General features: G+C 47.8%; 1 protein-coding gene across 1 annotated transcript in view; it reads right to left on the reverse strand.

The window, feature by feature from the left end:
• Positions 1 to 4071: 4071 nt before the first annotated feature.
• TESMIN (testis expressed metallothionein like protein) overlaps positions 4072 to 14412 on the reverse strand; it is a 42447-nt gene continuing 32106 nt past the window's right edge. The window contains exons 6-9 of the mRNA XM_039470956.2: positions 10943 to 11045; positions 8360 to 8497; positions 6470 to 6645; positions 4072 to 4320 (exon numbers count right to left, since the gene is read on the reverse strand). Coding sequence (XP_039326890.2) covers positions 4128 to 4320; positions 6470 to 6645; positions 8360 to 8497; positions 10943 to 11045 — 610 coding nt within the window. The 3' untranslated portion in view covers positions 4072 to 4127. The remainder of the gene's footprint in view (positions 4321 to 6469; positions 6646 to 8359; positions 8498 to 10942; positions 11046 to 14412) is intronic.

Genomic DNA, 14412 nt, shown 5'->3' on the forward strand with positions numbered 1-14412 from the left:
TAAAAAAAAAAAAAAAATACAAAAACTTAGCTAAGTATGGTGGTGTGAGGCTGTCGTCCTAGCTCCCTGGGAGGAGTGCTTGAGACCAGGAGTTTGAGGCTGCAGTGATTTATGATTGCACCACAGCACTCCAGCCTAGGAAACCGAGGGAGGCTCTGCCTCTGTTAAAATACGTATATTTCTAGGGAACCATCAACAAAGGTTGTCACTGCAGAATGTGTCTTTGTAATATGGTAAAATGTTCCTATAGCCTGTTTATTTCCAACAAAGATATGAAATAGTTTACAGTTAAAGATACATATAATGGTATGAATAAAAAGCATATTTAAAAAGGTAAAAGTCTATGGAAAAAAGAGACGGTTAATCCTAAATCTGGGCTAATGTGATTTCTGGTATTGAATAGTTTGACTTCTCAATTTCCTGAAACTCAAGGCAACATTTAAAATATCAGACATTAAAGTTTTTATTAAAGTTTGTTGTTGAAAAATAAAAAAAAAACAAAAACAAAGCAAACCCACTACCATTTGTAGGAGACTCAAACGTTTTCCTGATGACCATTTTTTTTTTTTTTTTTGAGACGGAGTTTCGCTCTTGTTACCCAGGCTGGAGTGCAATGGCGCGATCTCGGTTCACCGCAACCTCCGCCTCCTGGGTTCAGGCAATTCTCCTGCCTCAGCCTCCTGAGTAGCTGGGATTACAGGCACGTGCCACCATGCCCAGCTAATTTTTTTGTATTTTTAGTAGAGACGGGGTTTCACCATGTTGGCCAGGATGGTCTCGATCTCTTGACCTCGTGATCCACCCGCCTCGGCCCCCCAAAGTGCTGGGATTACAGGCTTGAGCCACCGCGCCCGGCCCTGATGACCATTTTTAAATATCTGGAGAACATCCATGCAATCACAGTCTTCGATTCCAGTTTAATCGGTGGCTGGGGCGGGGCGGTGCTCCCGGCTTGCTCTCCAGCCTCCGCTGGGGGCGGGGTTGGGCGCAGGACGGAGGCTGGGCCGCGGGAAGATGCCGCTCGCTCGCGGCGCGCTCCTCGGGTGCTTCCTCCCGTCTCTGAGGCTAAGGACCCCGGGAAGATGCAGCAGCGAGAGCGCACAGCCCGCCCGGGGCGCAAAGCTCAGTTCAGCCGCACGGGGCCCCGCTGTGCCCGGGCGCCTTCCCGAGGAGCGCGCGGCCTGCGGAACGGGCTGCCTCCTCCCCGCTTCGTCTTCTGCCCCCACCTGCCCTCCGGATCCTCTGACTGCTCTACCGTTTTATCTTGGATGAGGGTTCACCTTTCCATTCTCTAAGACAGTGTTTTAACGGACGCCAGACGATAATGTGTTGATTAGGGTTTTTGTTTGTTTGTTTGTTTGTTTTGAGACGGAGTTTTGCTCTTGTTACCCAGGCTGGAGTGCAATGGCGCGATCTCGGCTCACCGCAACCTCCGCCTCCGGGGTTCAAGCAATTCTCCTGCCTCAGCCTCCTGAGTAGCTGGGATTACAGGCACGCGCCACCACGCCCAGCTAATTTTTTGTATTTTTAGTAGTGACGGGGTTTCACCATGCTGACCAGGATGGTCTCGATCTCTCGACCTCGTGATCCACCCGCCTCGGCCTCCCAAAGTGCTGGGATTACAGGCTTGAGCCACCGCGCCCGGCCGATTAGGGTTTTAAACTGCGTCCCCACTGAAAGGCTTCAGGTCCTGGTGAGAGGTCTGTAAAGGGATAATATGAGCATCCGAGCCGGGCGGGAAAATGCACCCAGGCTTCTGCCGACGTTCGGCCGCCTAAGGATGCTCCCGGGCCGCCAGGCTTTCTGTGCCGGGTGCAACCTGTGTTCACGGAGAGGAAAGAACGGTTTCAGTTTCAGTGAGTGTCATTCTAAACAAGGATTTATTCTCCATGTCTGAAAAATACGAGGGTTTTTTTCCGGATAAACAAAACAAAAAACCAAAACCTAACCTTCATCACAAAGGTGGCCCGAGTTATTTAATAGGTACAGAGTAGAAATCTGTGGTTAAATTTGCACAGCTACCGTTTTGAAATAGCAGTGGCTCTCCACGGGACACGGAAGAGATGTGCCTGTCTTCTCAGTCACCCTCCATACCGCCTCTGGTCAGCACAGTGGCTTTAGCCACGCCTGTACCTGGGATTTCACTTCGCAGGTGGGCTCCTCTGCACTGACTTCGCCAGCTTCTCTCTGCTGCTGGGAGACCCTACAGGCTCACGCCTGACCGGCGGCGGCGCTTCCGTCACCTCCAGGCATTAGTTAGCTCAGTACACCTGGCCACCGTCAGTGCATCCTGGGCTGGCGCAGGCCCCTTCTCCATAGGAGCCTGGGATTCAGGGTGGACTCCTATGCAATGTGGGGGCGCCTGTGTCCCCAGCTTCCCCCCGGAGTGCCCTGCTCACACTTCTTCTGGGCTCCCGCGTGGGCCAGCCTGGTTCAGGACCTCCCTAGGCAGCCCTTGCCTCAGAAGAATGCTGCAGGCCCCTGTTCCCTCTTCCCCTCTCCACTGGCTGTCCCAGAACTGTGCTGAGGCGCCCCACCCTTAAGGTGTGGCTGGGGCCAGCTGAGACCTGCTGTGAGTGGAAGGCACCCTGCATTTCAAACACTGGGTACACACAGAGGAATATGAAATCTCTCAATCGTTTTCATTTTGATTACACATTGAAATGATAGTATTTTGGATATGTTGGGATAAATAAAAGGTTATTAAAACTAATTTTACGTGTTCATTTTCATGTTTTTACACGTAGCTACTAGAAACCTGAAAATTACCCATGTGGCCGGCAGATCTGGCTGTTGGCAGTGCTGCCGAGAGGGATGGCAGGAGGGAGGCAGCCCCCCAGGAGGCAGCTTCCAAAGCCCCCATTTCCAGGTCCCCTTCCAGCCCCCATGGGTGACGGGGGCCAGGTGGCTCCTGCAGCAGTGTGCCGCCCTGCTCGCCCGATGCTGACAGGACCAAAAGTACACACAGCAGGTGGGGCGTGCCGCCCGCTGAGGGTTCCTGCCTCGCAATGCTGCCTTTACCTCCGGCTTTCTGCTACAGACTCTGGATCCCAAGGGTCCAAAGGGAATTGCAAAGGGGAAGAATCAGTTCTTCCTTTTCTCGTCCGTGGCTGCCTGTGGCTGAGTTTACAGCTAGACTGTTCCAGACACAGCGCCAGAAAAGCCTGCTTCCTGCCCGGATGCCTGCTCGGCTGCCCTTGCCCTTGAGGTTCCCAAACACCCTCTGAATAACCAGCAATTCATGATGCAGAAACATGAGAGTACATTCCCGCAATACATTTCAGGGTGGGCACTCAGCAGATGAACGCAGTTTCAGTTACTGAGTTAATGACAACAGCTGAAGACATTGAAAATTTTTATTCAACTTTGCTTTATAACAGAACCAAAAGCATCAACTTACTAATTCATTTTACCTGCTGGTTTCTGCAAGCTAGTTATGTGAACCGTATTTTACAAACAATAATATTACAACAATAATTATGGAGAAGTTAATTAGATAATAGAGCTTTTCCACAATTCAAGTAGAAACACAGAAGAAACTAGAAAATTTTAAGTCCCTTAAACCAAGACACGCTGACGCAAGCCCGGCCCACGTGGCCCCACGGCCTGTGTCTCCCGGGGCTGTGGGAAAGACTGACAGTTTGTGTGCCTCTGGGGGAATGTCTACACTACAGACAATCTTTGGGTGTTCAGTAGTTCTCTAGAGATTTTAAGTGGTAACATAACAGCCCATCTGGAGAATTTATTTCTAAATAATTTGAAAAGCAAACAAGATACCATTAGGGTTTATGCAGGGCAGCCTCCAGAGGAACATTCTCGGAGAGGTGAGTCAACAGGAGTGAGCTCTCCCCAGGGCCAGCTCCGCCCTCCCCTGCCCTGCAGACACTCTCCCAGGACTAGGCGAACCCAAGCGCTCCCTCTGGGCTAGACGGACAGTGCTCAGGCCACGCATCTCCTCAGAAAAGGGGGCGTGGATTGCCACATATTCAGAGAGCTTGGGGTGAGCTCCAGGCCCAGGGATGCGGGGAGCCTGCTTGTTGCTGCAGAGCCAGCCTCACGTTCCCCTAAACAACCTTTCTAAACTAGTGATTTCTAGACTGAGAATCAACATGCATTCACACGTTACTCTACTCCATTTTCAGCCCCTTGGATTTAAACTCAATGTGGAGAATCTGGGATAAGCACCTTCCAAATTCCTCCAGGATCATCTGCTCCGCCAGGCCCTTGGAGCAGTGCTCTTTCTCAGCCTCTTCGCCCTGAGCCAGCAGGCAGGCGCACGTGGCCTCCACCACCTCCCAGGAGATGCATGAGGACGGCCGCCTGTCAGAAACAGCAGGTAGAGTCCGCTCAGCTGCCACCGTTTCCACCTACAGCACCACTCACGTTCACAGAACGCTGCTGTCCCTGCTGTTTTAAAGAACATCATCCACTAAAATCTAACGTTGTCTTCCTCATACTGGAAACTATTAGGCCATGCCCAGTGCCCTGTATCCCAGCACCTTGGGAGGCCAAGGCAGGAGGACGGTCTAAAGCTGGGAGTTTAAGACCAGCCTGGGCAACAAATCAAGACTCTTCTCAGAAAGAAAAGAAAAGAAGAAAGAAAGAAAGAAAGAAAGGATTAACTGCTTTTAGAAGAATAACACAGAAGACAAGTAAATCTGTCGGGTTTTGACATCCATCTCATGGCAGGTTCAAAATTTCCTCAAAATTGGATCCACTGACAAACCCAGAGGATCCTGGGCTGCAGGGTCAAGCACGTGGGCCCGGTGGGGGATTGCAGAAGCAGGACTCTTAGCTGAGGCAGGGCATGGGGGACAAGCCGGGCAGCTTTGCTCCGAGTCCTGTGCCACGCTGGGTGTCTCCTCTCCTCCCCACAGGGCCATGTGCAACTAGAGAAGGCTGAGTGTTCTGAGGACTCGCCCGTCGAGCCTTCAGGTAGCACAGTCAGGATGGCCTTCCCCCTCAATGCCCCCTGGAGCTGTGAAAGAGGTTCTGAGAGGCAAGTTGTACTGCAGGACCAGCCACTCTCCTCACTGAGCTCAGGGAGCAACTGTGGCTTAGCTAGATAGTGGCCCAAGTAGTGCTAAGCTGAAATAATTTCAGGAAACCTTTATAAACTATTAAAAAGTGTTGGGTTACAGGAGGCGGAGGTTGCGGTGAGCTGAGATCATGCCATTGCACTCCAGCCTGGGTAACAAGAGCGAAACTCCGTTTCAAAAAAAAAAAAAAAGTGTTGGGTTATAAAAATAGAGAAAAATCTTGGGTTAAAGTCTCTCTATGAAGACAGTACACGATGACTTTGGTTAAAGAGGAAAAGACAGGGCTGCCCTTGGGAAAAGAAGGGCCATAACACTGTAAGACCAGGCTCCAGTGTACAGGCCTTGCCGGACTCCAGGGAACACACATCCGGCTGCAGGCCATGACATTTTCGCACATCACTTCACAGCCAGTGAGGTCAGGTTTTGGTAAACTTTTCCTGATAAAGACCTCTGTGAGTCAGCTGGGTGCACTGGCTCACACCTGTAAACTTAGCACTTTGGGAGGCAGAGATGGGTGGATCACAGTTCAGGAGTTTGAGACCAACATGGCGAGACCCCATCTCTACAACAAGTAGAAAAACCAGCCGCATGTGCCTATAGTCCCAGCTACTTGAGAGGCTGAGGTGGGACGATCACCTGAACCTGGGGAGGTCGAGGCTGTGTGAGCTGTGATCACACCATTGCATTCTAGCCTGGGTGACTGAATGAAAACCCTGATCTCAAAAGAAAAAGGCCTCTAGGCCACAGTCATGGGTATTTCTGATATCTCTCTAACCAAATAAGCACGAGTTTGGCTTCGCAAAAATGATACTAATTAATGACATATGGTACTTTATCTTCATATGACCATGACTTTGAGCTCAAAGAAGTTTTTTGAAATGAATGAATGGAATCTAATAGATAGTAAAATTATGACAAGCTTTGAGACCTCCTAGGATTACAATGCAGCTTCAAAACTGATAAACGCGAAATTACCCAACGAGGCTGGATCCACAATCACTTAGGAAGGAGAACAGTGTGGACCCAGCACAGCTCTTTGCGGCCACTTCCCGAGATAAAGGACAGGGAGGTACGCACTGTCTTTGCTGCCCGGGGTCAGCGTGGCTCTGTTAACGCAAAGGCAGCGGCAGAACTCCACTGGCCCTGCCGGTGATGCTGGCGGTGGGGCCCTTTTGTCTGGTACAAAATGAGAGTAACTCAGCGAGGACGAAAAGGGACAAAACAGGTTTTGGCAGCAGGGCCTCTAAGGAAACACGGCCACCACCCAGGATTACTCATGGAGCGGGGAACGCTTCCCTCTGCACCACCGCTGCCCACACGCCAGCCCCTGCGGGCCCACACATTTTTTCCAGTGTATACATTGTCCTTTATTCTCCTCTCAAATTAACCTCTGTTCCCTCTATTAGCAGAGGTTAATTCAAAGTACCTACCTGTCTTTACTGAATTTTGGAAGTCCTGGAAATTTAGTTGGTGACAAATGGTGGCTGCCTTCCAAACCTCCACTCTGCACATAGTTTGGCGTGCTCATTAGTGTCTTTCGTTCTGGGCTTTCTTCATAATTTTTGCAACCAATGCATTTACAAATAGAAGAACACATAATTTTGGCCTGGTAATATAAAATGTTTCAATAAAATTAGGTTGTCCCACAAGTCATCAAAAACGGACAAATTTTATTTGGACCTGAAATAATTATTTGCATATATTTGCCTATATGAGCGACAGAGTGTGTGTGTTGAGTGTGAATGTGTAGGTGAGAGTGTGTGTGTGGGGGGTGTGTGTGTTAAGTATGTGTGTGTGTATGAGTATATGTAGGCTGTGGGTATGTGTGAGCGTAAGTGTGCATATGTGTGAGTGAATGTGGGACTGTGAGTGTTTGAGTGTATTTGAGTGTGAGTGTATATGATTGTGTGTGGAGGGGTGCGTGTATATGGGGTGTGTGAGTATGCATATGTGTGAGTGTGAATGTGTGCGTATGATTGTGTGTGGGGTAAGTGTGAGTATACGGGGTGTGTGAGTGTGCATGTGAGTGTGAATGTGTGTGAATGTGTGTGACTGTATGTCTGAGCTGCAGTTTCAACTGCTGTTAGGAAGGCGCAGTGGTTCTGCTGCTGACGGAGCAGAGGCCGGGCGTGTGGGTGTGAGTCCCAAGCGGAGAGAGGGTGTTGCTCTCCCCTCACCAGGGAGCCAGCAGGCTGCTTCATGTGACCCTTGTTAGAGGAAAGCCTGCTTCAGCTCATTACAAAACTAGCTCTGGTTCTCTTTCAGCATGTGAGGCTGGTAAGCCGGTGCTACAGGTGCAGAGAATGCACAGTGAGTGGAATTTGAAACTGTCCAAGAGCAGGCCTGTGGCTGGGAGCTCTCAGGGGGCCTCTCCTGCTGCCTTGGGGGTGGATTCTGTTTCAAGTCTTTCCTGGTGATATGGTGCTCAGGGGGCTGGCGTGTTCCAGCTATACCCAGCAAGCCCCGCCTTTCCCCTCATGCCAAATCCTTGTTCGTGTGGGCCCCAGGGGCTGACAGAGAACTGGCAGTGCCAATCACTATGGTTTTTGAATTTCTCTTTCCTTCAGACCCCCAGGGATTTCCCTGTGGTCTTTCCAGTGGGGAGATGCATCTTCAGGGGTTTGCATTCTGATTCATCTGCACCTCTGGGTGTTTTGAAGCAGAAGGCTTTCCAGAGTTTCTAGTCTACAGTAACGCCAGAGACTAAACAACAGTGCTGTCCCTTTCTTCTGAACCTGCACATTCTGTGGGCTGTGCCTATCATAGCCTTGGCCTTGGGAAAGTAGGCTGAGCCATCATTTTGTGGCAGCCGGTGAGGGCACTTTGCAGGACAGAGAGGAGATACTGTGAGTACGGTTGGAAGTGGTTCCACGGGGGTGGGTCACTCACGTCTGAATTGCGCATCTCTGTCTCTGTCATGTTTTGACTGTGTTTTCCAAATCCTAGCTGGGATTGTGGGGTCTGCCTTCTCAGGTCTTTCTATGCATATCACCAGAATCAGGAGGACTGTTCTCAAGCCTGACCCTCTATGACAGACAGCCTTTTAATAGTATAATTCACAGGACCCCCAAAAGACCTCAGGTAAACCAAACAGAGCTTTGTAAGAAGGGTGTGCTTGGCTGCTCCCAATAGGGCCTAAGCTCAGCTGATATTTGGGAAATTAATTCAGATTAGTATGAATGCCCTCCTAGAAACTCTGGAATAAAAAAATAATGATATTTATCTTTTTAAATTACTGTGAAGTTTTTTAACCACAAGAGTTACTCAAAATATGCAGCTGTGTTTTTTGTGAGTGGCTTAGCTCGGGAGCCGGCACACACCTCATAGCACTCACAGTAGTTCTTCAGGCAGCCCGACCTCCTGCAGCTGCACCCTTTGCTGTGCCGGGGCTTGACATCGCCCAATTGGCTCGTCCCAATTTTGGGCTGGAAGGCTTCTGGATTTCTACCAAGACATGCCTAGGGTGGAATGGGAAGCTCCATCAGGATGGATTTTATCATTCAAAACTCAGGGTCAGTGAAGGGCATCTCATTTGGTTGTTGTGAAAGGTGCCACAGGAAGCAGTGAGTCTCTTTACACAGTTCAGAACATGCAGCCCCTTTTTGTTTTATTTTCATTAGTTTCCACACAAAAAAGGCGATATTGTAGCTATGGTTTCTTCATGTTTTATTTTCCGAGTTTCCAAGTCATATATATTTACCGCGAAAAATAATGGATGGTAAAGATGCAAAGAAAATCATTGTTTGTGTGTGGACACATTTCCATCCAGCATTTCTGGGGCTCTCTTTCCTGAGATGGTTGAGGTTGTGGACCATCCTAACCACTCACACTGCCTGAACACCACTCAACAAACCACCGGCCAGGCATCTTTCCATGGGATTCATATACATGCCCTCTCATGTAATCCTCAGCAACCTTGGGAAGTAAAATCTACTACCGTATGATTGTTTCATATATGGAGAAACCGAGGCACCGAGAGGTTAAATAACAGCTGGCAAGTGGCAGGATCCTGATTCAAAGTCCCCATGCCAACTTCAGAGTGGATCTCAACCACTGGGCCATGCCTTTCTCAGACAACACGTATAACTTGTTATCAGGGTCTGTGTGTTGTCGCTTTTTAATCTCTCTCTACACACACACACACACATAGCTTTGCGTACAAAATGATTCAATGCTCTTTGTAAAGATTCAAATAATGCAGCAACCACAGTGGAAGTTCGCGGCCTCCCTTCGCCTTCCTGGGGTTGACACTGGAATCCGTGCTGTCCAGCAGCACAGCTGGAGCACAAGGCCGTCTGTGAGCACGTGCTGCGGGACAGCCCCAGCCTGCAGTGTGCGGCTTTAGGGGTTTTCACAGATCATTGAAGTGTGACAGGCAGTGGATGCACACATCTGCAGCTGTGGTATGATGATCTTGTGCACGTGTGCACACCTGTGTACCTGTGTACACCTGTGTGCCTGCTACTAAGGTCCAGTTAGAGGACAGGCAGCCCCACGGCTACCTTGAGACTCCTCCCCAGCAGTGCACGCCATGGGGAACCACTCTTCTGACTTAGAGGGCTTTAGGTTTGCCTATGCTGGTGCTTCGGGTAAATGGAATCCCACAGCTTGCGCTCCTGCGCCTGCTGCTTCCCGCAGGTAACGTCTGCGAGGTCCATCTGCACTGCTGCGCTTCGCTGTAGCTCCTGCTTTTCATCCATGTGCGGACATATCCATTCTACCACGGATGAACATTTGGGCTGTTTCCAGTGCCTCGCTACTCTGAGTGGAACTGCTATGACATTCCTGTCCAAGTCTTCTGGTAGACATCTGCACTCATTTCTATTGGCCGTACCTTTAGGAATGAAATGGCTGGGCCATGGCATACACAAAAGTTTAGTTTTAGTAGCTGTTGTCAAACAGTTTCCCAATATGGTTGTGCCCATTTATATTCCTATCAGCAATGTCTAAGAATTCCAACACTTTTTGTTTTTACAGTTTTAATTGTAGATAGTACTCTTCACCCCTAAATAAAATGTGACTCAAGTTTAGATCCATGACAATATTCTTCTGTCCTATGGATGTGGCTATATAAAAATTGGTAAGATATTTCAAGTCACTTATCCATAATTCAAGAGGGGAATGAAATTATTTCAGAAAACAATGCAGAGAGCATCCGTGTCCTTATAATTGTGTTCTATTTGCACAGGACAGCCTCGGGTCTACGGTCGCTGGCTCTCGACTTCCCTTCATGAATGAGTGGGCACCGGGAAGTGTCTCCTTGAAGCAGGTTGACAGCCCTGAGCTTAACTGTCCCTCCCTTCTCCCTAATTATCTTTTGTGCCTATAGAAAGGGATCAAAGCTGCAAGCTCCTGTGTTTAGTCTTCAGCAGAGTGGCCATCGGGGCCATCAAAGTCACCTTTTGCATCTCTGGGAAAACGTAGATTCTTCTTCTCTTCTTCTAGAAGCCAAGAGGTCACATTTAAATTGTTAAATTTTATAATTAAAAATGTAGGATGCCTGAGCACTTTCACCCAGCCTTCTCATGCAGCGGACTGTCTACACCTTTGCAGACTACACGGCTCCAGCTCATGCTTATCTGCTATATAAGATGATCCCAAGTGTCTAAACTCCAAGACAAAGCAGATGTTCACATGTTCTTGAATCAGAACCTTCCTAGGCTGCTGCATCTCTGAAGCCTTCCCACATAATAAAGAGAAAAAGGCCTTTCTCTGCCTACCACTTTTACAACAGCCCTTTGTCATGGTTCAATACCCCCACCGGCAGGAATCAAGTCGTATTCAGTGTATATTTTTCAAACCGTAGGGTTTTTCCAATGAGGAATCTCTGGAGATCATTTCATGAACATCTCAAATAGTTTGAAATGTTTTTAAAACGCATGCATTTAATGGACATCTATTACCTTAATGGCTTTAAACCGTTCAATTTCATGCTGCAAGTTGTTGCAACAGTTATTACAATTGCAGTTGTTGCAAAAGTCCCCACTGGCGAAGCAGTCACAGTACCTGTGAAGGAAAGGACAGAGTGAGTGGCAGGCACAGACGGCACAGTCAGTAGTGAAGAGAAGAGCACACACGTGTAAGAAAGGAGCAGTAATGTGCCGCAATCAGAACGCTGAACACTGGAACACTAAACACTGGAACACTAGACTTCTAGACGACTCAGCGTCCTTTTTCTACAAGAACTAGATCAGCTAGGATGATGCTCCCCAGTGACGAACACAGAAGAGAATAAAACTAGTTAAAACCATTTGCTTCATCAAAAAGGATTTTGCAAAGCAAAACAATTTCCTGCAAACCCACTGCCATCAATCAGTCCTCCCTGGCCCCCAATTGCCCTCCACCATTTTCCTAGGAGCACAGTAAGTTTGGTGCGCAGAAACATCGAGTAATGAAGAACTACTCCAATCCATCCAACATGACTGAAGGTGTGCTCACTTCTTCCCCAGACCTTGACTTTGAGTGAACACTAACGGGACCCAGAGGTGGAACCTGGCCTAGGCGGTGTCTCACTTTCATTCTGCGAGAGGAAGTGAAAGGCAGAGGAAGTGAATGGATGAGGCAGCTGCTGTCACACCTCTTGGTTATAAGGCGAGGGTTGCTCAGGAATCCTGAGTCTAGAGAAGCCCTCAGAGTGCCCTGTGACTACTGGGCTACACAGGTGGATAGCAGTGCTGCGGACTGGCTCTGAGGGTGCCCTGGGAGAGCCACTGGTGCTGGCAGCCAGTCCTCTTCCCCACACTCTTGAAAGTCACCTGCACTGTAAGGCAGAGATGTTTACACACCTGCCCTTTACCGTTCCCAGGATGGGCAGGGACGATGCTTCCTTAACTCATGTGAGAATGTAGCATCAAGGCCGGGATCCTCCTGTGCCGCCTACAACCCATGCCCAGAGAGCCTGTGAGGAGCTTGTCAGCCACTCCATGGCTTCCACCCGTGACCAGAGAAAACCCCTGTTGCTCTCTTCTGTGAGCATGGTTCCTCAAAAAGAACTTTCAACTCGTTTTCCACATCGGCTCTGCTGCCTTCTCCTCATGCACCAGTCAGCTTCGCAAGCTGTGGAATGGGAATTGTGGTGCTCGGCCTCCCAGTCCCAAAGCGCTGCTGAGGGAAACTTCCCGTGGTGCTGCAGGAACACGGTGAGGGCCGTGCGGTGGACTAAATGTCTGCAGAAACCTCTCTGGGACAGAATTCCCAAACAATTATTTTAATAAGTATTATTTTCATACTGACATGTCTGTCTGGTGAGCATTACGGAAGGAGAGAGGAGAGAAAATGGGGGAGAGGCATCTTTGGAGCGAGGATATCCACGAGTTTTCCAGAACTGATGAAAGCTGGGGATGAGGTCAGGAGTTTAAGACCAGCCTGGCCATCATTGTGAAACCCCATCTTTAAAAAAGAAAGAAAGAAAGAAACATAATGAACTCTAAGAAAGACAAACAAAAAGAAAAACCAAAGACAAAAAGAAAATCTCAAATGCACCAGAGAAGAAAGATACATAACCTAGACTCACAGTCAACTTCTTATTAGAAAAAATGGAAAACAGCAGACTATCTTCAAAGCATTGGCAGAAAAAAACTGACAACCTAGAATTTTATAGCCAGTAAAAGTGTATTAACTCACCAAAGTCCAGGCTAGGCACATTTCTTTTTTTCACTGTACAGTCTTTTATTGAGTCATTTTATTAACTCTTGCCCTTTCAATCTTTTGAAGACTTTAAAATCTGTTTTCACCACACCCACTCTCTCTCCCACACTCCAGACCCTAAAATCCTTATTTTCTTCTTTCTCAAACATCATGAAAGGGTGGACTGTCCACATGTGCTATCATTCCTTAGCTCCCATTCATTCTTTAACCTACTGCATTTGGATTTCCTCCTCCTGCCCACAAACTCTCGAAGGCAATCAACCAGCACCTTATTGGAAAGCCCAGGGCTCTCTTCACTGTTCTTGAGTGCTTTGGACCCTACTGTGTTCCAGAACCATATCCCAGCTTCTGATCAGAAATCTGTATCTTCAGTTCAGCATGTCCACCCCTCCACCCACGGCCTTCATCTGACCCCTCACGCTGCTCCAGCCACTCTCTCCTCCTATGCCTACTCTCCATCCACGCTGTTGCCATCTGCCCAGTAACACAGCCCCTGCGGCAGTTCTGATAATTACCTTGCTCTCTTTCCTCACGTCCAAGGGTTGCAAAATTTACTGATTCTGGCTCAGAAATGTCTTTTATTAATTTTATTTTTCATAAATGTAAATAATACTTATTGTAGAATTTTTAAAAATACAAAGAAGTAAAAAGAAACAAACTACATCCAAGATGAATCTTATTTCCTAGTGATGATCATTTGGTGAATATATTTCAGATTTTTCTGTAAAACTAGGCATACCGAAATAAGTATATGTTGTTTGGTTACAGATTATATGTAAACAAAAATAAGATCATACTCTACAGACTGCTTCAGTGTGCTTTTATTACTTATCCACATAAGTAATAAAGATAACCTTTTGCTTTTATTGCTCATCAGTCTGTTGCGAATGCTTTATGACTTATCAGTCATGTTGCGAAGGGGAGCCTTCCCTGACTGCCATGCTGCTCAGCACCTGTCCCCTCCCCGCAGCCCATGACTGCCTCCTGTGCCACAGTGTCTATGGTTCCACTCTGACCTTTAATTACGTGATAATTCATACAAGAATCGTTGCTTTAGACCTCGAGTGCGGGGAAGGCAGGGACCCTAACTCCCTTGCTCACTGCTGTCTTTCCTGCTCCTGAGATCATGGGCATTTGACAATATTTATGGAGTGAATGAATAAATGAGTGAAAAATGATACAATGCATACGTTGGAAATGTCTCTGGAATCTGTGTTTTCTCCTTCATTGTTACCACCCCTGCCTCCTACAATGAATGGCCTCCTAATTAGCCTCGCTTTCAACTTCCTCTGCTTTGCCATTAGCATTAATTTTCCAAAACCATAAATCAGGCAAAAAGAATCAGAGAAAAAGCAGTAATCAGAAAACACAAAATAAGGTGGTATTGTACATTCTCGGTGGGGGTGTAAAATGGTACAACCACTATGGAAAGATATGGCGGTTTCTCCGAAAGTAACTGTATGACCCAGCAATTCTACTTCCGGGTATGTACACAAAAGAAGTGAAGGCAGGGACTCAACCAGATACTTGCTACGTCAGTGTCCATTGCAGCATTAGGGTAAACAAAACGTGGTTCGTCCATACAATGGAATATTATGCAGTTGCAAGAAGAGAGGACATTCTGACACACGCTACATACACGAGCAGCACTTTAGAAACAGTATGCTAAGTAAACTAAGCCAGACACGAAGGGACAAATATTGTATGAGTCCATTTACATGTAAAG

This window comes from Saimiri boliviensis, chromosome 6, assembly GCF_048565385.1.
Source record: "Saimiri boliviensis isolate mSaiBol1 chromosome 6, mSaiBol1.pri, whole genome shotgun sequence".
Taxonomy (NCBI): Eukaryota; Metazoa; Chordata; class Mammalia; order Primates; family Cebidae; genus Saimiri; species Saimiri boliviensis.